The sequence below is a fragment of the Scyliorhinus canicula genome, chromosome 9 (assembly GCF_902713615.1).
Source record: "Scyliorhinus canicula chromosome 9, sScyCan1.1, whole genome shotgun sequence".
In the NCBI taxonomy this organism is placed as follows: Eukaryota; Metazoa; Chordata; class Chondrichthyes; order Carcharhiniformes; family Scyliorhinidae; genus Scyliorhinus; species Scyliorhinus canicula.
In genome coordinates this window covers 18,617,755-18,644,886 of record NC_052154.1, presented here as the reverse complement: position 1 = coordinate 18,644,886, position 27,132 = coordinate 18,617,755, and the positions used below count along the sequence as shown (strand labels likewise).

Below are 27,132 nucleotides of genomic sequence, written 5' to 3'. Positions count from 1 at the left end.
CCACCCCATCGACCCACACTACAACCCCCCCCGCCCACCAACTCCCCTGTCCCCAACTGGGTGCCACCCGCCAGTGGGACATTATGCGGCCCACCCAAGAGCAACGGCCACAGTAGCCACAGGGTGGCGGACGAGTCCGCTGCGCATACCGCTGGCACGGATATGCCAGCCACCGGTACCCCTGCTGGCAGGGATGGGTGCCAGTCAGCACAGGGGCCGGGGACAGAGCCCCCCGTGGTGCCGGGAACCGGCATGGCCAGGGGTGCGGTGGGCAGAGTGCTGGGGGAGCGGCTGGTATCGGGCGCAGGGGGCTCCCATCGCTGTCCATTGCCTCACCGTCACTGGTATCCGCTAGGGTTGGTGTTGGGGGCGGCAGACACTATAAATTATTGGATCGTGCATTGGGGCTGTGGGTGGTGGTATGTGGGTGGTGAAGAGCTGTGGGGATGGTGAGGGGGTGGTGTGGGCATGATGTGGGGTTGGTCGGCGGTGGTGTGGGGGTGTATGGGAGTGGTGTGGGAATTGTGGGTAGTGGTATGATAGTGGTGAGGGGTGGTACGGAGTTGGTGAGGGGGTGGTGTGAGGGTGGTGAGAGCCCACTGTGGGAGTGGTGGTGTGGGGGTGGTGTGGGGCTGATGTAGGGGTGAATAGGGGTGGTCAGGGCATGGTGAAGGGGTGATGTGGGGGTGTATGGGAGTGGCGTGGGAGTGGTGAGAGGGTGCCATAGGGAACCGCAACTCAGCAGGGGGCTCACCTCCTCACCTGATGCCGACCTCCAACACAGTGACTGCCTTCACTCCGTGCCCACAATCAGGTCCAGTGCTCACCGCTCCACTGTGGTAAGGTCCCCCTCTGGTCTTCTCGTTCTATGTTCTATGAATGCTGTTGAGTCTCCCCTTTTACTGAGTATCTCCTGCCACAGCTCGTGATGCTACACCCCTGCTAATTTCAGGTAGCCCTGTGTAATGAGGAATTGATTCTAGAATCTCTCTCTGGCCAAGTACTCTGCCTCTTGAATTCAGCTCTTTTGTCCCTTGTTTGGACCAAGGCTATAATGAGGTCAGGAGCTCATTGTCTCTGGCGGAACCCAAGCTGAGCATTAGCCAGCCAGTCATTGGTTTGGAATTACTGCTTGTTGGCACAGTCAACAAATGACACCTTCCATCATGTTGTTGATGATCAAGAGAACGCTGATGGGGCGGAAATTAGCCAAATTGGATTTGTCCTGCTTTTTGTACACAGGACAAAGCTGGGCAATGTTCCATGCTGTCAGGTGGGGATCAGTGTTGTAGCAGCAGTAGAACATCTTAGCTGGACACATGGCTATTTCTAGAGCACAAGTCTTCTGTATTACAGACAGAATGTCTTCAGGGCTTATAACTTTTGTCTTATCCATAAGTAGAAGGCTGCATATTGATTTAAATACACCCAGATCGCTGCTTTCTCGAATTGCAACGTGCAGCAAAATGGGCACCATAAATCAGTATTGGTTGACCAACATCACCCTCAAACCAGTACCCTGTCGTGTGACTGCAGCATGTGATAAATCAATGAAAACTGCATTTTGCAACCAAAATTGGTGACAATCCAAATGAATGTGATTTGATAGATTTAGGCCGGAATTCTCCAAGAATGGGGCGATGTCCCCACGCCCGCTAGAAAACGGGTGAGAATCACTTCAGACATTTTTCAGAAAGTCCGGAGTGATTCTCCGGATTTAAGGGGGATAGCAGGGCCGCGGTGTGCACCGCTTAACACCTGCTGCCGATACGGGGCCCTGCACTTCTGGCTGCGGGTCCGCGGATGCGCGCGGCAGCCATTTTTGTGCCGCGCAAAAAGACAGAGCCACACAGTGGGCCAGCGTGGAAGAAGATAGGCACCCCCCCGGATCGCGTGCGCCCGCCAATCGGTAGCCCCCAATCGTGGACCTGTCTGTCATGGAGGCCCCCCCGAGTCTGATCCCCCTGCCCCCGCCCCACCAGGACGGTCAGAGCGGCCGCGGGTCCAAGCTCCCGCCGGGTGGAAGCAGGTTGGAACCACGCCGGCAGAACTCGACGGGAACTCGGCCAGTCGATCGTGGAGAATCACCGCGGGGGCATATTTCAACGGTCCCCGACCAGCGCCGCATCGACCATCCGCACGTGGCTGGCGGCGATTCTCCAATCAGCAGAGAATCATGTCTCGGCACTACGGGTCTGACACCCCATTCCCCACCCCCGCGCCGAGCGCAATTTCGGTGTGAAGGCTCGGAGAATCCCGGCCCTAGTGTGCAAGCAATTGTATGACATTCAGTGGCCATGCCATATGTTTTTCTACTTAAGGACAGAGGTGTTAAAGGATCACTAAACCTTTTAAAAGCTGTGGATGGCAGGAATGAGTGATTTGTGTAAATGCTTGGTGCCATTTCATGTGTTTGTTTGTGTTGTCAGCACTGATTGGAGCAGCAGACCTTGAGATCACTCAATTATCTGCAAACATCAACTGCAGCTCTGCTGGCCTCTGGAATTAGTGCTGTTGATCATTTCAGTAACACACACACACACACACACACATCTCCCAATCAAAAGAAACCAAAGGAAGCACACGCACATCTCTGATGAGTACCAGTGAATTTGAAGGCAGCAGCTAAACCAAGCAATGTTGATGATAGCATAAAGTAGGGGAGCAAACATCCGACCACTTATAGACAACAGAAACAAGAACTGAATCAGTGCTTTCAGTTTATCCATGACCATGTTGTCCATTACATCATGAGAGTGAAACAAAAAGAGTAAATACATATCATACCGGTGATCCGTGCAGAGTAATTTGGTATTGCACTAATGCATCCAGTATTGAGTCACTGAGATATGACGTTCGTCAAATTGAATTTGAACAGATGCCATGAGGAAGTAGTCACATGTCACTTTGACTGCATATGAATATATTACCATCCCGAAGAATATGTAAGATGTTGTGAATCTGCAGTCACATGTATGCCACGCCAGGTAAGGACAACAGATTTCCTTCCCCAAAGCACATTAGTGAACCAGATGAGTTTTTACAACAACCGACAATGGTTTTATGATCATCATTATAGTTTTGGGCAGCACGGTGGCGCAGTGGATAGCACTGCTGTCTCATGGCGCCAAGTCCCAGGTTCGATCCCGGCTCTGGGTGACTGTCCGTGTGGCGTTTGCACATTCTCCCCATGTTTGCGTGGGTTTCACCCTCACAACCCAAAGATGTGCAGGATAGGTGAATTGGCCACGTTAAATTGCCCCTTAATTGGAAAAATGAATTGGATACTCTAAAAAATTTTTTTTAATTAAAAATCATTATACTTTTAATTTCAGATTTTTATTGAATACCATTTAACTGCAACCAAGTTGAAGCAACTTTCTATAAGAGTCAGCAATAAAGCTCACAGTAACTTGCCTATCAGCTCTTCGTAACTGTCCAAATGTGATTAGATTTTGATTGCCATTGAACTCCATTGGTTAATCTCAAACTAGTACTTATAGTCAACACCACAAGACATCTGACATAATAAAAATGTTTTACTCCTGTTCCCCCCACTTCAAAAAACCGAGCAACATGCTTTAAAATGTATTGATATATGTGGCAGTTTTGTTATTTGTAACTAGAACATCAATAACACAATTTACTATCCTCGTTAATTTGTAGCAGCTCATTTACCACCATAAGCCCTGTGGTAAGGTAAGGCAAAGTCACCATAGGCCCAGATGACCATAGGCTTCTTTTCCCTTTGAGGGGGAGAACTGACTGGTGGTGATTTAACCAGAGGATCACCACACCTCAGGCGAGGGGAAAGGTTGAGAAAGCAGGGCCTTCATGAATAACCTCAGCCCGTACGAGAATTGAATCCACGCTGCTGGCCTTGCTCTGCACTCCCTCTGCCTCACCTGTGATGATACAATTGCTATTGTCTTCAGCAAATTCCACTTGTGAAGAAGAGAAAACTCCATAACCCAAACAGACTGTGATGTGTTGTGACCATCAACAAATGTGAAAATGACTTAACTACTCGATCTTCCATAAAATAATAGAAGCATTGGAATGAGCACATTCTTGGGATCTATTATTAGATTGACAAACTGGTTTATCTTTGTTCTTATAGTTTTTTAATATGATATGAGCCCCTTAAATGTGTTGCAACACTGCAATGCTACCCAGTCTGTTACTCTATGTGGATCCTACGAAAGTAAAAGTGAACCATTTGTTATTTGTTAACTCATTGAATAAAAATGTGCACCATAAAGGTGACTCATGTCCCACTAAATAGCACTGCCTAGAATAATAAAGGTACGTGCTTGACTTGGGCTTAATTGGGTTCCAGTAGTGCACCATAGCAACAGCACATGCCAGATCATGTCAGCCAGCGCCATCAGCCATTCGATCTATGATACCCTCACAAAACATCGAAGAAATAAATGAATGCAATTATGGTACTTTCAATACTTTTATTGTATAAACAGAATGCCACATGTCTGAAGTGAAAAATATCCACCACGTGACATTAAAAAGAAAAGCATAAAACACCACAGCTAGAAATATCTCAACGCAGGTTAAATACATACAATACTTTACACAGGCAAATTCAGCAAATATTTTGCAAACCTTAAGACCCTGTAAAAAACAAAAATATGAACGAATGACCATTCAGTTGGGATCATTTTGGGTTTGGCCAATGTGTAACATGAGTGATATCAATCACCTAGCACATACTATTTTCATTTGAGCCACTGGGCCGAAGTTACTTCACCCTGTGGAGACAAGGTTGGACTTGAGGGAAACCAGTTTACTATGGGGGCAGCCAAACAGAGATGGCTTTTGGATGCATTCCCACCTCCAATAGGCTTTCTCAGGGTGGTCTGGGAGCCAGGTATGTTACCTGCCCCTTACAGGTGGACTGTCGATTAATGTAATTAAGACCTCACTGGTCAGCACTTATATTTTTTTAAATAAATTTAGAGTACCCAATTTTTTCCTAATTAAGGGGCAGTTTAGCGTGGCCAATCCACCTAGCCTGCATATCTTTTGGGTTGTGGGGGCAAAACCCACGCAAACACAGGGGAAATGTGCAAATTCCACACGGACAGTGACCCAGAGCCCGGATCGAACCTGGGACCTCGGCGCCGTGAGGCAGCAGGGCTAACCCATTGCGCCACCATCAGCACTTATATTTTAGGGGAAACACTCCATAGGGTTATTAACAGATGGAGCTGCAGCCTTTCATCTCCTTTCCCCTTTCAACACATGCGGAGACGGTCAGCTCAATCAAGCCAGCCTCCTGGAAGCAGGCCAGGGTACCACCAAAGCCAGATGTGCCATGTCCAATGATGGGTTGGGAAGGGGATGAAAGACTGCAGCCCCCACCCCTCACCTCTCCTCCTTCCCACAGGACCATTGTGTTACTTGTTCTTAAGGTTTGCTTTCAGAGTGCTGCTCCTTATTCTGCCATCAATGAATTCTGCAATCTTACCTTTATGCCACTATCAGAACCTTATTTAGCCTGTGACACTACCATTAAAACTTATTTAGTCTTGTGCTCCATAACGTTGTTGTAAAATCTCTCCTGAACTCCCGCCTATCCTTAACCTTCTACTTTGCTCCACCTGCTCCTACCCCTCTTAAACAGTATAGAATCCATCACATTTTCCCCTCTCTTTACCAATGAAGAAGAGTCATACAGGCTCAAAACGTTAACACTTTTTTCTCTCCACAGGTGCTGCCAGACGTGTTGGGTTAATCCACCATTTCCTGTTTCTAAACCAAGTCACATGATTATTTAAAGTTAAAATGATCAAGAACAGCCAATAATAATAAAACATATTCACAATCTAAAACATACAAGACTACATTTAGATGCAGAAATCATTTGTGAATCATCGGAATTACCTGTTGGTTATTTAGCCTGCTTTCATATATTGGTTTATTTTGAGCAAATCCCCCACCAGTAAATCTCCCAAACCATTGCGTTCTCGTTTTTCAATTGTGTAATTTTGGGTGCACAAGCAAACCCTTAAGGAGGAGTCGGCAATTCAGACCCTCACGTCTGCTCCGCCATTCAGTACGATCATTAACTGATCTCATCTCGACCTTAATTCCGCTTTCCTGCATGTTCTCCATCACCCTTCGACCCATTACTAATTAAAAATCTGTCTACCTCTTCCTTAAATTTACTCAATGTTCTGGCATCTACAGATTCACGGCCCTTTGAAGAGAAGCAATTTCTCCTCATCCCTGTTTTAAATCGGTTACCCCTTATCTTAAGGCTGTGACCTCTTCTAGGTTGCCCCACAAGAGGAAGCATCCACTCTACAACCACATTGTCAATCCCCTTCATATTCGTATATACCTCAATTGGATCTCCTCTCATTCTTCCAAACTCAAGAGTGTATAACTGCAAACTGCTCAATCTATCTTCATAACACAAACCCCTCGTCTCCAGAAGGCTGGAAGGCATAGTCAGGGGAGAGTTACCTTGGTGGTTCAGGCACTTCGAGATTACATCACCTATCTCATCAATTGCAAATGGATCGTGATTTTAGTGGACAAGGAAGAAAGGAATAAAAATATTACAAAAAGAAAAGTTCATATTTTAATTTTATTTAAAAATTCATAGTTTAAGTTCCTGAGTCTGTAATTTTCTTCCACTTTAAATATATCAGAACATAGAAAATTTCACCACTCACATACATCCTTAGTGACAAACAGTGGTAATCGTACCAAAGGAGAGCTCAGCTTCTAAATCTATTTAATTTTACAGTAGGAGTAAGCCACATTGATAGATATTCAAACTAGTCTCCAATATAAACACTTCAAATTATATGCCACTTTTAAAGTAATCACTGAGGTAGTTCAGAGGACTTGAGTGGAGCCCTGCAGCTATATAAATGATATTAATGTGGTCACTAAGTAATACAATATTTAAAAAACCCACAAGTACAAAGCATAAGGTACTTTTATTTTTGTCTACTGAATATTCATCATGATTTCAGAGATCTTTCTGTTTTCTACATTGTGTTTCCACCTACTACAAACATATACAATGGGGTTTTGGGGCATTGGTCCTTCAACTCCTCTTGTTGAAGGTTGATGACATTATTAAACACCCACGGTTGCTTCTGTAACCCAAGGAGAAATAGCATACAAATATTGACTGCAATTCAATATTACAATGCTAAACTATTGATTGCTCTAAGGCTTCAGATGTAAGTGACTAAAAATGTGCCAACAGTGAGACTATTACCACATTTCTGTACGGGAGGGACAATGGTTTAACTAATCACCTAAAATTGAAATCAATACACATGTTATTGCCTACCAGAATCTAAATTTACTCTATTAAAATTACAGCAGCAAACAGGCTTTTTTTTTTAAAGTATTTTATTTGAAACATGTATCAAAACAGGTGACAGTAAATAAACACCTGGGAAACATACATCCCAACCATCAACTATACAGTCTGTACAGATTTTTCCCCTTTTTCATCCCTGCTCTCCCGCGACGAACAGCCCCTCAAACATGGTCATAAACATCCCCCACCTTTCCTCAAACCCCCCTGAAGAGCCCCTTAACTCACACTTTATCTTCTCTAATCGCAGGAAGTCGTACAGGTCACCCAACCAAGTTGCTACCCCCGGTGGCGATGGCAACCGCCACTCCAGCAAAACTCGACGCTGTGCAATCAGAGAGGCAAAGGCTAAGACATCGGCCTTCCTCCTCTCCATGAGCTCCGGCTTCTCTTAAACCCCAAATATCGCCACCAAAGTGTCTGGGTCCACCTCCTCCTCCACTATCCTGACTAAGACCGCGAACACTCCCGCCCAGAATCTTCCCAATTCTTTGCAACCCCAAAACATGTGCGCGCGATTCGCTGGCCCCCGCCCACACCTCTCACACTTATCTGCTACCCCTTGAAAGAACTTACTCATTCTCGCCCGAGTCACATACACCCTGTGCATCACCTTAAACTGTATCAGGCTCATCCTTGCACTTGAGGAGGTCATGTTTATCCTACTCAGTGCCTCACTCCATACTCCCCAATTGATCTCCCCTCCCAACTCCGCTTCCCATTTCTCCTTGATCTTCACCACCCGCTCGCCTCCCTGCTCCTCCAGCCACTTGTATATATCCCCAATTCTCTGCTCCCCTTCCACATCCGGAAGCAGCAGATGCTCCAGCAGAGTGTACCCCGGCAACCTCGGAAACCCCCTCCAGACCTTTTGTGCAAAGTCCCTCACCTGCACTACCCCTCGGCAGCTCTACCCTCTCCCTTAGCTCCTCCAGACTGGTGAGCCCTTCCTCCAAATACAGATCCCTCACCTTGACCAGCCCCACTATCCTCCACCTTCCGTTTACACAATCCATTCCCCCCGGCTCAAATCCATGATTCTCGCACAGCGGCATTAGCACCGACATCCCTTCCACCCTAAAATGCCTCCTCAACTAATGTCATATCTTCACTGTGGACTGCAACACCGGGCTCCTTGAATACCTACTCGGAGCCATTGCTGTCACCATAGCCCTCAAACTAGACACCTTCATGGATCATCATAGAATTTACAGTGCAGAAGGAAGCCATTTGGCCCATTGAGTCTACACCGGCTCTTGGAAAGAGCACTCCACTTAAGACCACACCTCCACCCTGTCCCCGTACACCAGTAACCCACCTAACCTAAGGACAATTTAGCATGGCCAATCCACCTAACCTACACGTCTTTGGATTGTGGGAGGAAACCAGACCACCCAGAGGAAACCCACGCAGTCACGGGGAGAAAGTGCAGACTCCGCACAGGCAGACCCAAGCCGGGAATCGAACCTGGGCCCCTGGAACTGTGAAGCAACTGTGCTAACCACTGTGCTACCTTGCCACCCCTTACAAGATTCCTCCTCCATCATAACCCACTCTACCCCTTCCTCTTCCCACCACCGCCGCACCTTGTCCACATTCGCCGCCCAATAATAATGAAGCAAGTTCGGCAATGCCAACCCCCTCTGCTGCCTCTGCCTCTGTAGCAGGGTCCTCCCCACCCTCAGCTCCTTCCCCGCCCATACAAAGTCAGAAATGATCATGTCCTCTTTCCGAAAAAAGGCCTTTGGTATAAAGATCAGCAGCAAACAAGCTTGTCCATTCTCAATACCTTGACTTTTCAGAATAGACTAGACACAGTTCAATAAGCCTTGTCCCTTCTAGGGGCTGGGATTGAATTCAGCACACAGTAATAGCCCTCCTATGTGTGTATGATTCCTTTGTAAAATTTGGCAAGGTACTCCATCTTTAAAATGACATATGAAAACAAAGTCCCATTTCTCTTTTCTGGTGATTTAGCAAGATGATAATTACTTTGTTCACTATTCAAAACAGTGCAGGGTGTTTGCCTGGTATAAGGACTATTGTGGTTGCAACGAGTATCAACCAGTTGCATAATTTTTAATAATTTAACTGGATGTAAATAGCAAGCATGTTTCAAGTCCTCACTCAGATTGATTTTGCAATAATGTTTCTTTCCTAGCATTGTTTCTTAACAGTCAACCTTGGCTTAGTGGTGGTATGGTTGCTTCTGTGTCAGAGCATTGAGAGTTCAAGCCATGCTCCAGAAGGTGCAGTGCTGTCGGAGGTGTCATCTTTCAGTTGAGCTGTCTGAGGCACTGCCTGCTCTCTCAGGTGGGCATAAAAGGTCCATAACTGTGTTCAACGAAAAACATTCCCCCTGTGCCCTGAAGAATGTCTGCCCCTCAACCAACGTCACTTAAATAAATTATCTGGGCATTTATCACTTTACATTCACTGACCACTGTATTGCTCTACTTTACAATAGAAACTATGGGAGGGAGGGATTCTCTCAGCCCACGCCGGGTTGGAGAATCGCTGGGACGGGTGCGAATCCCCCCCCCCCCCCCCCACCACCAAGTGATTCTCTGCCCGGGATGGGTCGAGTGGCAGTAGAAAAAATCCGAGTCCCGCCGGCGCTGTCCACGTGTGGTCTTACCTGGTGGGACCTTGGCGTACATGCATCCGGGGGCGGAGGGTGGGGAGGGTCCGACCCCAGGGGGTGCCTCCGCTGTGGCCTGGCCCACGATTGGGGCCTACTGATCGGTGGACCTGCCTCTCGGGTTGGGGGCCTCTTTTGTTCCATGCCGGCCCCTGTAGCCCTACACCACGTTGCGTCGGGGCCGGCGCGGAGAAGGGAGCCACTGCGAACGTGCGCATTGGCGCCGGTCCCACTGCGCATGCGCAGACCCACGCCGCCCACCTGACTCCGGCATCAGCAGCTGGAGTGGCGTGGGTCGCTTCAGTGCCGTGCTGGCCCCCTGTAGGGGTCAGAATCATTCCTCCTGAGGGCATGTTGATACCGTCGTGAAACGCGACAGCGTTTACGACGGCATCAACACTTAGCCTCAGGATCAGAGAATCCCACCCTATATTTTAAAAGTACTTAATTGGTTGAAGCAACCTGAGAGAGTGAAAGGCTTGATACATAAACATATTAGCCCAACAACTGTTGTAGGGAAGTTATTGAAATCGATAATGGAAGGACAGAGTTACTGAGAACTTGGCACTAATTAAAGAGAGAGCCAATGTGAATTTGCAATGGAGAGGTTTTAATTTGTTTTAAATTTATTTTTTATGGAGAAACTAACTAAGGTAGTAGACAGGAGAATGTTAATATGTGTTGTTCATATGGACTTCCTGAAGGCACTCAAAACAAAATATTCCAAAATTGAGATAATGAACTGAAACTAAAACTCATAGAATTGAACACAAATTATTGACCTGTTAGGAGATTGGTTAGGTAACAGAAGACAGGTAGTAGGGATAATGGACATGTGCTCAAGTTAGCTCAGTTGTTGCACTAAATACTATGCTGGGCCTCAACAATTCACTGCAATTCTTTGTGACTCAGATAACACAAAAACACACCACATATCCAATCATGTGGCTAACACACAGATTTGTGACATAGCAAGTAGTGTAGGCAAGGGTGGAGTCATTCATTTTGGGCTCAAAAATGAATCAAGCTGAGTATTCTTTAAATGGGGAAAAACTTGAGGTACTGGCAGTCCAAAGAGATTCAAAACACAGATAACTAAAATACATTTTTTTTAAATCAGAAAGGTCAGTGGAATATATAGTCTTTATAAGCAGTTGGAATATAAGGGGGAGGACTTTCTGCAGCTCTACAAAGCTCTGGTTAGACCACATCTGGGATACTGTGGCCAGTTCTGGACCCCGCACTTTAGAAAGGCGACATTGGCCTTGGAAGGAGTGCAGTACCCATTCACCAGAATGTTACCAGGGCTCCAAATATTACATTATGAGAAGAATTTGCAAAACTAGATATAAATTCCCGAGAATGTCAACAGATGATTTGATTGAGATTCTGGGGGTTTTGAAAGGCATTGATTGGATAGAGAGAAACATATTCAGTTGGGGAGGCTGTCGGGGGCAAGGGAAATTGCCTTGAAATCAGAAGTAGGCCATTCAGGAGAATACTTAGGAAGCATTTCAAAAGCAAACAATGGGGAAAATGTGTAAAAGCAGTAGACGCTAGCTCAATTCATAATTTAACATCTGTGATTGATCAATTTTTACTAGCTGATAGGGTACTGAGGAATATGGGGCCAAGGCAGCTGGAAAGAGTCGCAATACAAATCAGCCATGGTTCATTGAATGGCATAACAGGCTTGAGGAACTGAATCTATAATTTCTTTCCTCTCATTGACAACTCAATTGATTGTGAACTTAATGTAGTTCCTCTAGTTATTATCAGCCGGTCACTACCAAATTTAGAGTTTCAATCTATTTATCGCTGGCCATCCTGGTAATATTTGCACTTAATTGGAAATGTTACTTTTATCCTATGCATAAAAGCCAGGGCATTGCAGCTTCCATTTTGCAAAAGAACTGGAGTAGGTGTAGCAGCCACATGGATGATTACTGTATGAAATCTAAACTGCGAGTGCAGTAACTCCCTATTCTCCTTAACATAGGGTGAAAACATTGTAGGGTGAAAGTGCTCCTGCTGATAGCTAGAGTGAAAAAATCATTGCAAGTGCAAAGTTGGAAACCTAATTTTGTACTCATGCTGACTTTGATATTAAAAGTATCAACCTGAGAAATGTCACCCTTCTGGTAGTTTGGTACAGAGAGATTAAATCTATGTGGGTCCTGATCTGGGAACGCTGAATGCTGACAGTGCATGGGAAAGCTGGAAAATTTTACATTCCTCAACTCTAAAATCCTTAACAAACAAAATAATTAATCAAAACGTTAAAGAGCATGGATGTCTTCCAAAATAAATTCTGCAATACCTATCACAAAATGGCAGCTTACCCTGTTGTCTTGCCCAATTTATAATGGTGCTCCATGTTAAAAGTCCTTCAGAAATCATGTGCACTGGATTTGCTGAAATCCACATTCCGCGATGGCAGCGTATAAAATGCCCATTACATTCACTGCTGGCATCACCCACTGTGGGCAAAGTTAATTAAAGACTTGACTCAAACCACGCCTTCGCATCGCGGTCCTTCGTCTAACAATTTGGTCGAACAATTCTGCTTTTAACTCGAGTTTTTAAAAAAATCAAGTGTCTCTTTCAAGGGCATGGTGTTTCACTTGCAGTGGATTTGAGCAAGACTTTGGGAGGCCTTTGCTCTATTGCCCCCAGTGCCAACTCACTCATTGCCCACTGAAATCAGTGATGAAGCACCGGGGAGAGCAATTTTCACATTTGAGAAAGCTTCTCAGTGAATAAAGGCCGCAGCACTCCGTGCAGTGTACACGTTTTGTTACCACATGTATTCGTAGAGATAAATATATAACCAGCCTAATTGCAATTGTGTGTTCTTGGTTAACAAACTCCAGACGATATACTTGCTCTGGTGATGAATCAATCAAATTGTTAATTGATTTGAAATCAGTGCATAAGGCTAATTAGTCTCTTCAGAAATAGTACTTTTAATCAGATTCAAACACATCAATGCATATGTGAACAAAGATAGGTGCCTAAGTATATAGAGGGTGCAAATAGCCACGAGCTTTCAAAGTCCAATTAAACACGAGGCCTGTCTGGCTCACAAAGGTCATATCCAGTGCTATACATATTTATACTCATTGTATAGTCATCTTGTGATTTACTGGGCAAAGTGTACTTTGAAGTGCACTGTATAGGATTATTTGGAAAGGAACTGTTTTGTGCATGAGAGCATTTGATTTTAAAAACTCTAAACAGGAAATACTTGCAAACGTCTTGTTTCTTTGCTGCAATCTGATGAAGTTTATTTACTTTCATGCACATTCCTCATCTGCACCCTACAAACATTTAAAACAAAAAATCCTGGGAGCGATCTCAACCGAAGACCAAGAGATGTATTTATTTCATTTTATTTTACAATAAAACAAACCATTTTCCACACACACGCACACACACACGCCGTGGGCACAGTGGTATTATCTTAAACTCTCAACGATCTGATGCCCCGACGTTAGTTTGAAGTTTGCTTTGCCAATTACTGATCTCGTTACATCAGTGCCCCTTGTTTACAGGTCAATCGCCAGGCACCTGAAAACTGTTCTGTGGGGACATCTCTCTGGGAAACGCTCAGAGGTGGGACATTCGTTGCATTGAAAATAACGTGAACCGCCTGTGCTCCCACTTTTGCACAGTACTCGAAAGAATGCACCGCCGCCAGTTCCTTGTTGGGGAAATCTATTGGTCCCGGTCGCTAGGTAGTTTATGCTAGTAGCTGTTTCTCTCTGAAGAAGAGACGAGAACCAAGCCAAATACAGTCTGTAGTTGATATTATTATTGTCCCAATGAAGGCTCAGGGAGGATTAGTCGATTTGAAACAGTATTGGTGGTCAGTCTTTTAAACTACTTCAGTAAAGGAACGATTAATAGTTTTAGCTTGGTACATACGTGTGACACATCTTTTATACTACCTGTGGATTTACGGTTTATTTAGATCCAGAGAATACTATCCTTCCCATGCCCATGTTTATTTGACAGCCGCGGGGATTAGAAAGGATAAAATATGGTTTAAAAGAAAATGAATGGCGCTTCTGATATGCCTGAAAGAGAATAAATTTATTCTCCTCCAATAGCGGCGCGGCTGGTTTAAATCCCTTTAAATCCGCTCTGTGGCTTCGTGTATATATATAAAATGAAAGGAGAGCTGCCTCGGACTGCATAACCTGGGTTGTGAGAGTTAAGGGAAGGGAAGAGAGTGCAGATTGCACCGTGCAGAGAGCTGCGTTTGCAAATGAAATCCCCCCTGTACTCCGGAGCTGTGGGAACTCCGCACTCTTTGAATAGAAGCTTTGTTTAAACTGGAAACCCGCATCAGTGTTGGTCCCTGCTTTTGACTCCCAATCGCTCTCTAGCCCAATGCTAACTCTCTAACAGACTGGCTGTTGTTTTTTTAAAAAACAAATTAAAATAAAGGATGTCGCGTTCGGGAGGGGGGGGGGGGGGGGGTGTAATTTAGATACATGCTCACAGCAAAGAGTCCAGTAATACAAGAAAATATTAACTGGGTAATTCAATTAACCGTTAAAGGGAAATTCCGCCTGTCAAAATAAACAGCTGTCGGTCTTCTATTAGTCCTGGCGCTGGAATTACCATTAGGAATAATATTATAGAGTGACTATCAAGTACTTTAGATTATAGGACGATTGTCGACTTCACATTGCATCACTGCCTCTGTACTTGGTGGGTGGATGAGAGGGGGGCTGTACTGAACTCAGTCTGTGTTACTTGTACCTTTCGGCGTTGAGTGAAATCACTCAATTTCCAGAGTGTAGTTAATTACAAGCATTGTCTCAAGGTATCTAAGATTGTTTGTGGAGAATTAAGAGAGTGACCGCTGTGTGGACCGCTGTACGAGTGAACGGAGCTAACGAATTTAGAATTCACTGGGTACTTTTTCCCCATTCTGTTGCTAGTTGTATGAAATCTTGCAGCATCCAAAGCGTCGCGTTTCCGCCTCAATAATGATATCAGAGAGGGCCGCCTCACGTTGCCATCTCACCTGGCGGGAACAAGCCCAGGTGAACCTTGCCCCCCTTCCCTTGCATAAATGGGACGTTTCATCGCGTTTTGTTTTTGTTAAAGCAATATCAATCCCACAAATGATACATTTAATTAAAATGCAAGCGGTACGGTCGTCGATCAAATAGTTTAATATATATTTTATTCATATTACATAATCAGCAAAAAACAAAGTAGTAAACAGAAGTTATACTGGATGCCAAGCATTTTCTACAAGAAATGAAGCTCTCCATAGCGTGGAGCGCTGACAGGATAGGAAAACTATACTTGACGATACAGAATACAGACAATGACTCTGCCCAGATATACATTAACGCCAGCAGCTGGAGTCTATCTCATAAAAATGGTTGACATCGTGATGTGCTGGCTTAAGCAAGCTAGACTTTTACTAATGAATTAATGAAATCTGCATCATCTAAATGCTTGTGTTTAGAAATAAGCGTTTTCAGTGAATACAGCAGCTAGGATAGATACCCCTTTTAATCCCAATGCATGTGCAGTCTCCTTTTGCTTTTTCCAAGTCACGATAAGGCACGATATTAATGGAAATCTCTCTAATCATAAAAACCTGTCCAACAGAAGACAAAGGGGGTTCATATTCTCGGTCCAGTTGAACTGCCGGAAGGAATTAAACATTTATTTTTTTAGTGAAGCTGACACAGTAGGTGTGTAAATTTAAATTGACAACTCAATAAAATATCTAGTTATGCAAAAGATACTAAATACTTTGATTAGAAAATTAGCTTTCGTACCTTAAATGGGGCCAGGTGTCTTTTTGATAAATTATTGATCTATTTGAAATTGAAACATGTTTCAGAGCAAGTCAGTGGAAAGTAGGAGTAGAACGGAAAGCCAATTTGATAATATTTACCAGGTAGCTGATGTGCATCAAAGGGCAAGGAGGTGTTAAAAGCTGTGCAGACCTTTGTTGAGGAATCTAAAAGCGAATTGCCGAAACATCTACTGGGTAGATTTCCTAAATTTAGTTTTGAAGTTGGGAGCCCGGGGATTTTATCGATCTGGCCATTTCCACAATCACTGTCGCTGTGGTGGCTACTCTTAGAGAGAATGCTTTCTATGCTGAAACTTTTAGGTCGTGTAGCGTGTGAGTTGGGACTACTTTGAACTTTTTGCCCCCTGCCCTCTTGGCTGCCGTTCCCAACCTGCGATAGCGAACTCGGAGCTTGGGTACCAGGGGTTCCAACATTCTCCGGGGAGCTGATGCCCCGAGGTGGCAGCTGAGAGCTGGAGGATGCCTCAGTTGGTGTGGGCGAGCCTGCCTTCTCATCCCCCCCTGGCATCTGCTCACCTTGGCTACCCTTTGAGGGAGGGAAGCTCGATACTCCTGGGGTGCCCGCGAATCCAGGTTCAGCGGAGGAGGATGCTGGAAGAGGGATGGCCACAGCAGAGGCAAGTCCTGATGGAGAAGGGTTGGACCACACCCCACGCTGGACTGGACAGGTCGCAGCCTGGTCAGTAGGTTCAGCTGCAGGCGGTTGAAGAAACGTCAGCCCGCCACACCTCAGTGCCCTCACGCTTTTGCCCCCGATGTCTGATGGTGCCAAGGCAAACTGGCAGTCTTCCTGTTTTCCTCCGCCGCCTCCAGTTCTCTCATTTCCTGAATCAGCATTGCCTGGCGAATCACCTGCCTCTCTGAAATCCTCCGAATCAGATGAGCTGGCCCGTGGTTTGATGTCACGGTCAAGCCCCGGTTTGGGACAGCCCTCGGCCACTCTGTCCCTCTCACCATGATCTGTCCTGTTCCTCTTGACCTCCCTCTGTTCCTGGGCTCCTTGGCACTTGGCCTTTCTTTTCCTCCGCCTGTAGTTCCCATTTTCAAACATGTCGGTACACCTCGGATCCAGTGTCCAGTAACTCCCCTTTCCCGGTTTGCCCTTCTCCCGAGGGACTTTGATAAAGCAGTCGTTCAACGAGAGGTTGTGCCTGATGGAGTTTTGCCACCCTTGCTTGTTGTCATGGTAAAATGGAAAGCGCTCCATGATGAACTGGTAGATGCCGTTCAATGTCACCCTCTGATCAGGGACACTTTTGATCGCCATGGCAATGAGGGCAATGTAACTGTACGGTGGCTTTTGAGGAGGCTCGTGCCTGGCCATCACGTTATTTCCAGTGAATCCCAGAGCAGGGAACATCCTGCTGTCCCCTCCATACAGGTACACTGCAGAACCACTGTTCAAGCACACTGCAGATCCTGTCCCATTGAGTTGCTGCAACTGATTGCTATAGATACGGTTCATAACTCTTCCCGGCGTCTCCTGAGCAAACCTTTTTTTTCGCCCTGTGTCTTCTTTTCTTTCAAACTTCCAAAAGAAATCACAGTTTGCAACAAAAAAAAAGTGTGGACTTGCAGGAATCCACCACAGACTCTATGCTACAGTTCAGCAAATGTCAGTACTGCCTCTCTAAGATTGTTCCCACTTTGTCCCTTCGTCATGGTTTAAAATGTTAAATAATTGTTGTAAGTTGCTATTTTATGTTGACTTTGCACTGGAAAATAAATTGTCTATGATAAACAGTCGTTTTATTCTCAGCCCACCCACATTAATTAAATTTCATTGCGAAAAAAAAAGCTGAAGCTCTCTCCACGTGTCTTCGAGGTACCAGCCAATCGCTTGCTTGGTTGTTCGTTCATTTGTTTATAGAATTAGTCTGTTGATAAGTCTGCCCACCCAAGTTGAATCAAGCTGTGTTTATTTGGAAAAATTTCCGGGCACCCAATACATAAACGCACTGATCTGATGTTTGAAATATCACGTCCACCGCTGATTCTCTAAGCACACACACACACACACACACAGATTCAGCACTAACCTTCAGAAGACTAAAACTTCTGCAATATTCGCATATTTCTCTTAATCTGGTTAAATCTATAATGGGTTTAATTTGGCGGCTATTCCTTGAAACCTATAATGGTACTTTCTTTCCTTTTTTTGTGTTTTTCTCTTGTCGTTCTACACATTTGGCCATTTTGTACGACTTATCTGCAAAGCATAGGTTGGGCCGAAGGCCGTCAGGAGGAATGCGTCCATGGAAGGAAAATTCCAAGCGACAGGATTGCAGAAAAGGGGAACTTGGCAAAGAGTGACAAAAAAAAAGCTTCTCTTTAGTGGACCAGTTTTATTGTTAATGTATGCCTCTTGCTTCATATTATATACTTTTCCTGTTTACAACAAGAATAGGGATTATAACAACTTTGCAAGTAATCACAGCTGTCTGATGATTACATAGAACGCTGGGCGCTTGGACTTGTAAACGTTTGGTTCCTTGAGTGAATATAACTCTGCCAATTGTGCAAAGAGGAGATGTGAGGAATGTTACCATGTCTTTGATTCCGGGGCACCTTCTTTTCTGTCACTTGTGATGGGTGAAACAATCGAAATGCGAACTGAAAACAAAAGCGGCGAAACACGTTTGAAACTCGACAAGGCAAATAGTTTAAAGTGTGTGTGTGTGTGTGTGTGTGGTGTGTGGTGGGGGGGGGGGGGGGGGGGCAATGTTTAAGCAATGACTTGCTTGTCAGTTGCAGGTCCATTTCATTTCGTCAAAGCCCAAATCACCCAGAACATCTCTGTGAAGTGTGAGGAATTAGAAGTGGGGCGCCTATCAGTAAATATTATATAATGCAAGAACAAAATCCCCAGGGAAACACGTGTATTTGAGCAATTAGAGAAATTTAAATGGATGATAATGTATGCTAAGTTGTGTTTCAGTAATGTCCCGATGGACCCCCCCCCCCCCTCCCCCCCCCCCCCCCGTCAAAAAAGGGGGATATCTAAACGCCAACTGTTCTTGCTAGCAAATGATAACAGTAACTTTATAGTATGCTTTTGAAATGGCATTTTATTTTGCATTTATTTATGACGAGTTCATCAATTGAATGCTTTGTCCTTCTGGCATAAAGATGTCAAAACAGACCACAGTGTGTAGACATCCTGTTAACCTCTTCGGGTTTGGAGTTACTTTTTTTTTGCCATGTTCCAAAAATAGAACGTCAGACATTTTTATTTCGTTCAGTCAAAATAAAATACCAAATCTAGACATCCTGTTAACCTACTGCTGGAGATTTCGCCCTGTCTTAAGTTTAGAACGAGATGTATTCATTCTCAGTGTGTTGATGGCTGGTGATTATTAAATGGAAATAAGAACGAAGGGAGCAGAGGGGTTGCCCCCCCCCCCCCCCCAAACAAAAACTAAGACGTTGCGGGATAATAAGGGTTTCAAGATTATGTCAATGGATTTTTCACTGTGTTTACAGTTTGAAAATAAATGTTTAATTTTGGTCGACTTCAATGCTTGATGTAATTCTTCGGTTAGGTTTGTATTAAAGGAATGTTCGGAAACAGATTATTGCAGGTCTTTCCCGGCCAAGCTATGTGTCAGCAGTACCTATGAGTGTGCTGTGGGCGCCTTGCAGAGGGAACTCCATTGAACCTTCACGAGCTTCGAAATGCACAAAGTTAGCATTGAAAGTCGCCCCCAACCTCCACATTGCCCGTCAAAATAAAAACCTTTGTTTGACCATTAATTTCAAAGTCTTTAGGTTTAATGGGCATTTTATCGAGGAGAAATCGAGGCAGGGCTAATAAAAATAAATAAATATTGACACGGAGGATATCCAATCCCCCAGATGGAATCGGAATTGTCACGTGAAGAGGGGTGTTGTTGCCGGCTGTGTGAGAGTTTGTCCAGAGCCTGATGTGTCATGATGAGGATCATTGTTATTATCACGATTGTTGTTATTAGAACTCTTCAGATGGCCACATTTCAGCTTAACACACGCTGCAATCTACGTACTTCAATGATAGGCTTGACTGAAGCGAGTGGGGACTGTGCTTGTCATTTTAGTAATTAACTTCAAGTTGAAATTTGAGAAGCAATAATGACTTTCGCAGAGATTCCATGACTGGATAAATGCTGACAGACCTAAGGCTGATTACATTGACCGTCTCGATCGGATCCAGCGGAGCACGAGGGGAACTTCCTAAGAGTTCCATTTGAAAATAATATTTAACAAATCCCCTGCAGTCAAGATTATTTCCCAATGAGTTATAGCTAAAATACCTGATCGCAACGAGACCAATGTGTTTAAGTGCCAATATTGTGCTCTCCAATTCAAATCCAGTAAAAGACTACACACTTCGCACTGCAGGAGAGTGCATTGCATTCCAGAGTCTACGGATCCGTGTTATATTATTTACATAACAACAGTCACTGCACCCCAGAGTAATTGGTTACGTGTGAAGTCCTTTGAGAAGTGTTGAGAAACGTGCCGGGTCTCTATACAAATAAAAAAAATCTCTAGGTCTGCCAACACATTAAGTTTGGGAAAAAGGGTGCACAATTAAATTAATCATAATTGTTACTAATCATTGACTTTTCGCTGCTGTTATATCTCATCCATCGCTTTGAAGGTTGTTCGTTCCTAAAGTTCAATCGGCCCCTTCAAGTACAGCTGGCCAAGATTTGTTTTGATGTTCGGGGTAATTTTAAATTAAAATTTAAATAATTTCAGAGAATCGCGAGCAAGTCAGCTCACCGTGCTTGTGAGGTCTGTTTGAAAAGAGCTGTCTTAATTGGCCTCCCTCTCCTGTTCTTTCTCTGTAAGAGTTTCCCTCCAAATATGTATCCAATTCCCTTTTGAAAGTTGCTATTGAATCTGCTTCCATCGCCCTTTCAGACAGTGCATTCCGGGCCCTACCTCTAAGAATGGTTTCATCATCTGGTTTCTGGCAGTCTTGCCGAACATCTTCAATCCTTGCCCCCCTCATGCGGCGGGAAACATTTTCTCCTGATTTAATGTCAAAAGCCATTTACGATTTTCAACACCTCTACCAAATCTCCCCTTAACCTCCCCTTGCTCCGAGGCACGATTCTCTCGGCTTTGTGACAAACAATCGCCAGCCATTGTCACATTGCTGACAGAGATCTTGCAGCGCTTACAAAATTTTCTTTGGGACCATTTCCTGGAGGGAAGCGGAGTGACATTATGCTGTGTGAACATGGGGTAGAAAATATTTCTCACTGGAGGCAAAAATCAGAAAAATACCACTTTGCAACCACAAACATATTTCAATTCTGGACATAATTAAAATTGCGGGGGGGGGGGGGGGGGGTGAAATTGTAATAAAGTGATCGTGTAAAAAGCAAGTTGTCATCCCGTTCCATAAATTATCCGGAATGTCGAATGCAATCGAGCAGTAATCAAGACCAAACCCTTTAATGCTTCCACACTTTACTGGCTATCTTATAAATTAAATGGTTCACGTTTATTCCAAACAGATCAAATATTCCACAAATAAATAAATATACTGCGCCTCTCAATATCTTACTATCAGAAACGTTTAAAAGTAGCTTTACTTTTGAATACCCAGGTCTGGTTTTGGTTTATTGTCACAGAGAGTACTATGTATCAATTGCATTACCATGTGTTTCCCCATCTAAAAGAATAGAATGCAATGTATAAAATTACACTGGCGCTTGCTTCTACTCGGCTGTTCTCTCGGTCATGAACTATACACTAGCTGGCCCTTTAGGCAGGTGGCCGTCCGACCAACGGGGCATGAAAAACAGGTCCGCACTTTGTGGAAAATGGGAACGATTAAGAGTGTTTAAGTGAGGGCTGTTGTCCCGTGCGAAAACTGTGCCTGGAGGATAACTTTCCGGTCAATTGCGTTATTATTATTGCCATTTGATGTAATTTACACTACACGAGTGGGTGTTTGTCAATTGTTTTATTTGCAAACCAGCAGTATTATTGTAATTCCCGAATGGGGCTGTGGCTTATTACTAAACAGACATTTTTTAAAAATAAAGTAAATATACACAATAATAGTAATAACCTTCATTGCCACAAGTAGGCTTACATTAATACTGCAATGGAGTTACTTTCAAGAATGTCTTGGATTTGTAAGTAGATGCCTATTTTTACAGTAGGCCTTCCTTTGTATAATGTTAATATTAGGGCCCTTCGTTAATGATTTATTGTATTAAATTTGAAAGACCGCATTTGCTCATTAATCATCCTCGGGCAGGCTAGAGTGGCGTTTATTTTTGAAATGAAATGAAAATCACTTATTGTCACAAGTAGGCTCCAAATGAAATTACTGTGAAAAGCCCCTAGTTGCTATATTCCGGCGCCTGTTCGGGGAGGCTGGTACGGGAATTGAACCGTGCTGCTGGCCTGCCTTGGTCTGCTTTAAAAGCCAGCTATTTAGCCCTGAGCTAAGCCAGCTCCTGTTTTAAAACATAAATGGTAATTTGCTATTTATTCAAAGATATGATGTGACAAAGAAAGTAAATTGTGGGCGGGCATAAGGTCCGGGATCAAATACTCCTGGCCACAAGTTACTGCAGGATTATAGGCAAAGGTTTTCTCAATACAAGGGGAATTGATCTTTTAGGACCACCTTTGAGATTGACTTTAGGTGATCTTTGCAGGCAGATAGTTTACTAATCCAACTTCAATACTCATTGTTACTGGGGACAGAAGGTACACGACCTAGAGGCCTGTGGCACTTAAAGGCTTGTTCCATTGTCCGCAAAATCCCCAGTCCAGCTCGTGCAGTGTGCACTAGTTAAGTATAAATTCGCACTTAAGTCAATCTTCCTCTTAAAAATATCTTATTTTAAGCTCTGCCAAATCGTTTAACATGTTCGGCGCAATCGTGCTGGGTCCAGTGTGGTAGCGTGCGAAATTTTATATTAAAATAATAACGCCAGCACAAAATTGATCTCAGATTGTCGAAAAATGCACGCGATTTCCATGCCTGGTTCTTGGCATGAAACTGCATGTGGAGCTTTTTAAAAAAAAAACATAAATAGAGGAATCATTTATTCCAAATTTGTACTGGACATTTCAGTTTATTTGGATCATGCAAATCAATGGGATCCCAGAGCGCCAGACAGACTTCCGTTTTGATTACCCAACGCCAGATGTTTGCGCATTCTATCCGCAGCTGACTTTCAACTATATATTGTTAATGACAGGTGCAACTATCTAGCGAGGCCATCAGTTGGTCCAGGAGTCAGTGCATGGAAAGATAGGGCGGCCAGATTTGAGACAGAGCCCGCATGCGTGCTGAGAAATCGCGTTCATACTTTCATTCACACAGCTCGCCTCTTGGATCAATTATAATACACCTATAAGGCTTGCTTCCTGCACTTTCCAGTAACTTTCTTCAGGTCTAAACCTGCCAAGGCTAGCTGACAATGGAGCCTGCCGGATGAACATTTGGCCACGGGCCTTGGTAGCTTTTCCATGACATTCATTCAACGCACTACAGACCAGTGACTGTTTTGATCAAATACACCACCATAAGTAAATCTGGAATCAGACACTGTGTCCATGAAATGTTTCGCGTGGAATTAATGTTAAACTTCACTGAGTCTTGTCAACTGCGATTGTCAGGACAGTTACATCATTTTGCCCCACAAAAATCTAACACTTTGGGTGGAGTTGGAACTTCCGGGTAACATCTTCAAGCTGTCTGAGGCCTGTTGAGGAGGAGACAGTCCTGCAGAATGAAATTGCAACGGCCTTGCCCCAGCTTTGCTGTGAGTTTCTGACAATCACAATCAGATTGCAGCATTTAAAGGGGGGGGGGGGGGGGGGGGGGGGCTTTGCTCGCAAACCCCGTTCTTTCAGTGCCTGGCTGCTTTTGAACATCTGACGAATTAATTTAAAATTAATTGATGACCAAGTCTGTCAGTGAATGGACATGCCCCGTCTCAAGTTTCTAAGTTCTGAGGCTCTTGAAACGCAAAAGCGCTTCAGGATTTTAACTTTGTAAATCGAATGCTTTGCAACCAATATGCACTATTAAGAATGGAACATCCCGCATAAGAGCAACTAGCCATGTTTATGTAAAGATATATATACTTAACGAAGCAAAAATACGACCTGACCTTGAACAATTTCTATATATTTTTTTTAAATGCACTCACAGGACATGGATTTGTCATTTCAAGAATGGGCTGATATATATAGGATCACCTCAGATCCTTGGGATGTTTGTTATAAACTTGTTTGTTCGCAGTTTACTTTTTACGCGACTTAAGAGCTGAATCGTTTACATTTTTTTGGCACCTATTTGGCAGCTTTGGAACTCAACAGTTGTCAGGGAAGGTACGGTGTGCTGCAGTCAATCCTTTATCGCACGCCGTGCACTATACACCGGTTAACTAATCTACAATAAATAGGTATAGACCTGATGGTAGTCTTAATAGAATTCCGCACACACCGGGGACAACGGTCAATAACAAGGCAGCATGCATTAAATCCACAACAGCAACACACAAAAAACTCCACCACGTTAAAATAAGGCAAAAAAAAACACTGATTTATTCTGGGTTTTTTTCTCAGATAAATACAGAAATTAAGATCAATTGAACTCAGAAAGAATGGTCTGAAAGGAACCCACTACAGATTGAAGGAGTGCACAAGGCACTGGGGCCTGGGTCAACAATGCAGAACTGTCACTTTTTTATATATATATAAAAAGAGAGATTTCGAGTTTTAGAAAAATAGTATGCATCCAATAAATTAGTTCTTTGGTTTTAAACGGAGCAAATATATTGATGATAAGAATGTCATAAAATCACACTGTACAATGCACATGACTATAAAACTGAGGTTGATAACAGTTATGCTTTGGCACTTTACAATGTCTGGGGAACTTTCAAAACAAAACAACATCCAGTGAACTGAACTTTAAAATATATTAAATGGCTCTGTAACGCAGCCTCCATAGAAAATCGTACAATTTACATCAAATAAAACGTCGCTTCAACGCGGGACAAAATGTCAGGAGAGGGGAAAAATAATATTCCTTAGCTGTCGAAAATGGAACGTGATTGTGGCTAAACACATACTGCATTGACAGAACACACAAGGTATCACTAGAATGTTGCTCCTTCAAACAGTTTAGACCCTACATTTGGCGGTTACCATTTTGCTAACCGTAATTATTCAAGTAGGTCTCCTTATTTTAAGAATGTTAAACAAATGCTGTGTTTTTAAGTTTTCAAACTCCTTATACACACTTTCTAACTACAACTCGTCAACATATTTGGCCACTCAACGCAGTTTGGAAAGTCTCAGTCAACATTTTATGTGCAGTCTTAGATTGTTTCTGCAGTTTTGTTTTCATGTCCCAATATACATTTTTAAAAAAAGCTAGATAGGTTGCTTTCTAAATCAATACTTATTGCAGTCGTAGGCGTATGGACCTGAATGGCGGTATACTGACGGTGTCGATCGGTAAGGTATTTGACAGCTTGCGTTGCTGCTCACCTGATGGTCACTGAGGGCTGAGCTCTCAATGCCGAGCCGGTGGGAGTTAAACATCTCCCGGACATTGGGGAAAGTCTGCTGCTGGCTGCCGAACGCGTGGCCCGAGAGGTGATTGAGATCTGCCCCGTGGTTCAGGTACCAGGAAGCGGCTTGGCCTGCGCCCCCAGTCTGCTGATGGTGGCTAGATGTTAGGACACCTTCCGGTCCTGTGCTCAGATTCATGGCGTTCAGCGAGGAGCTGGTGCTGACAGAATGGTCTGAGATAGCATCCTCCAGCGTGGTGGGCACCAACATGTGGCTGTTCCTGTCCCCCGCGTACAGACTCATGGTTCTCATACTGCAATGGTAACTTCCACTGGAGTCCATGTTGTGGTTGCACGATGGGCTGTAGATAGCTTGTTGCGTTTGAGGGTAATTCACGGGCAATGAGGATGTCATACCAGTCCTGCTGGAGGGCACAGCCACGGGGCTGAGATCTCCTTGAGGGGATGTCCTTAATGTCATGATATTCTCCACGCTAAAGCCGGACAGAGTGTTGTTTGTGGGATTAGGCTCCGGGATGGAGTTCTCGGTGGAAACTGACGGCGTGGAAGCGACACTCCTCGGGCTGTCCTGGATCAGGCTACTGTTATCCGGGCTGTCTAAGCTCTCCACTTTGGTGATGACAGGCATGCCGGGGGACATGGCTTCGTTTTTGACCACCACCTTCTTCTCGGCGCCCTCCTTGCAGGTGTCCGTCTGGGAGGAGAGGTTCTGGCCCCCCTTGGGCTCTTTCTGCTGGCGGTCCCGCTCCTCCTTGTCCCTCACCGCGTCCTTTTTCTTGAACCTCCTCCTGCGCCGCAAGAAGCTGCCGTTCTCGAACATGTTGTAGGAGTCCGGATCCAGGGTCCAGTAGCTGCCTTTCCCCGGCTTTTTATCGTCCCGGGGCACTTTGACAAAACACTCGTTCAGAGATAAGTTGTGGCGGATGCTGTTCTGCCAGCCCTGTTTATTTTCACGGTAAAATGGAAAGCGGTCCATGATAAACTGATAGATCCCATTGAGAGTAATTTTCTTATCAGGCGCGTTCTGGATTGCCATTGTTATCAGTGCGATGTAACTGTAAGGAGGCTTGACCAGGTCTTTGGGAGCAGGCTGTTGGTGATGGTGGTAGGGTCCGTACGATCTCGCCATACCTGTAGCGTACTGATCATGTCCCGAATACACGCTCATCGGGGTGGGCATGCTGCCATAACTGCCGGCGGCTCGATAGTAATTCTGGTCGCTGAGGTAAGGTACAACTCCCAGAGCATTGGGGTCTGACACTGGGTAACGTGCCTGCATCGTCGGGGTGGGTTTTTTGTTTGGTTGGTTGCTGTCCGGCGCAGATTTCTGCTTGCAATCTAGTATTTAGAAATAATCTTTATTGGTTCAAGGCGTGGATCCAATTTTTTTTTATACATAAAAAATAGTCCTTGATTAAGAGCGCGCCCGGAGATAGTCCTAAAGGTTTTGGGGAAGTTTCAAAAACTTTCAGGCGAGCGAGTCTTTTACGGCAGGCTGGCTCCTCCTCCTGGCCAAACTTTCAACCAATCAGAGCAGGAACTGGGGGGCGTTAATACATGTCCACGCACGTTAGGTGGCGTCATGTAAAACGAAACAGGTTTCACTGATGTAGAGGGGATAATAAATGCACTGTAAATAATTTCTAAATGATAGAGGATGGAATTTTAAACAGGTATATATGAATCTTTTTCTGAAGGTGGTATAAGTCACAGAGAT

At 44.4% G+C, this 27,132-nt stretch overlaps 2 protein-coding genes across 2 annotated transcripts; both read right to left on the bottom strand.

Annotated features, from left to right (window-relative positions):
- Positions 1–15,184: 15,184 nt before the first annotated feature.
- On the bottom strand, positions 15,185–17,805 carry LOC119970967 (forkhead box protein L1-like). Its single transcript, XM_038806077.1, has one exon. It carries the CDS (start codon positions 17,315–17,317, stop codon positions 15,851–15,853), a length of 1,467 nt encoding a protein of 488 aa, XP_038662005.1. The 5' UTR covers positions 17,318–17,805; the 3' UTR covers positions 15,185–15,850.
- A 6,592-nt stretch (positions 17,806–24,397) lies between these two features.
- Positions 24,398–26,856, bottom strand: LOC119971131 (forkhead box protein C2-like). Its single transcript, XM_038806296.1, has one exon. The coding sequence runs from the start codon at positions 26,692–26,694 to the stop codon at positions 25,276–25,278; it is 1,419 nt and encodes a 472-aa protein (XP_038662224.1). The 5' UTR covers positions 26,695–26,856; the 3' UTR covers positions 24,398–25,275.
- Between the last annotated feature and the right edge of the window lie 276 nt (positions 26,857–27,132).

Bases quoted from the DNA above. Each gene is read 5' to 3' on its own strand.
- LOC119971131 (XM_038806296.1), bottom strand. From the start codon at position 26,694: ATGCAGGCACGTTACCCAGTGTCAGACCCCAATGCTCTGGGAGTTGTA.
- LOC119970967 (XM_038806077.1), bottom strand. From the start codon at position 17,317: ATGAACCGTATCTATAGCAATCAGTTGCAGCAACTCAATGGGACAGGA.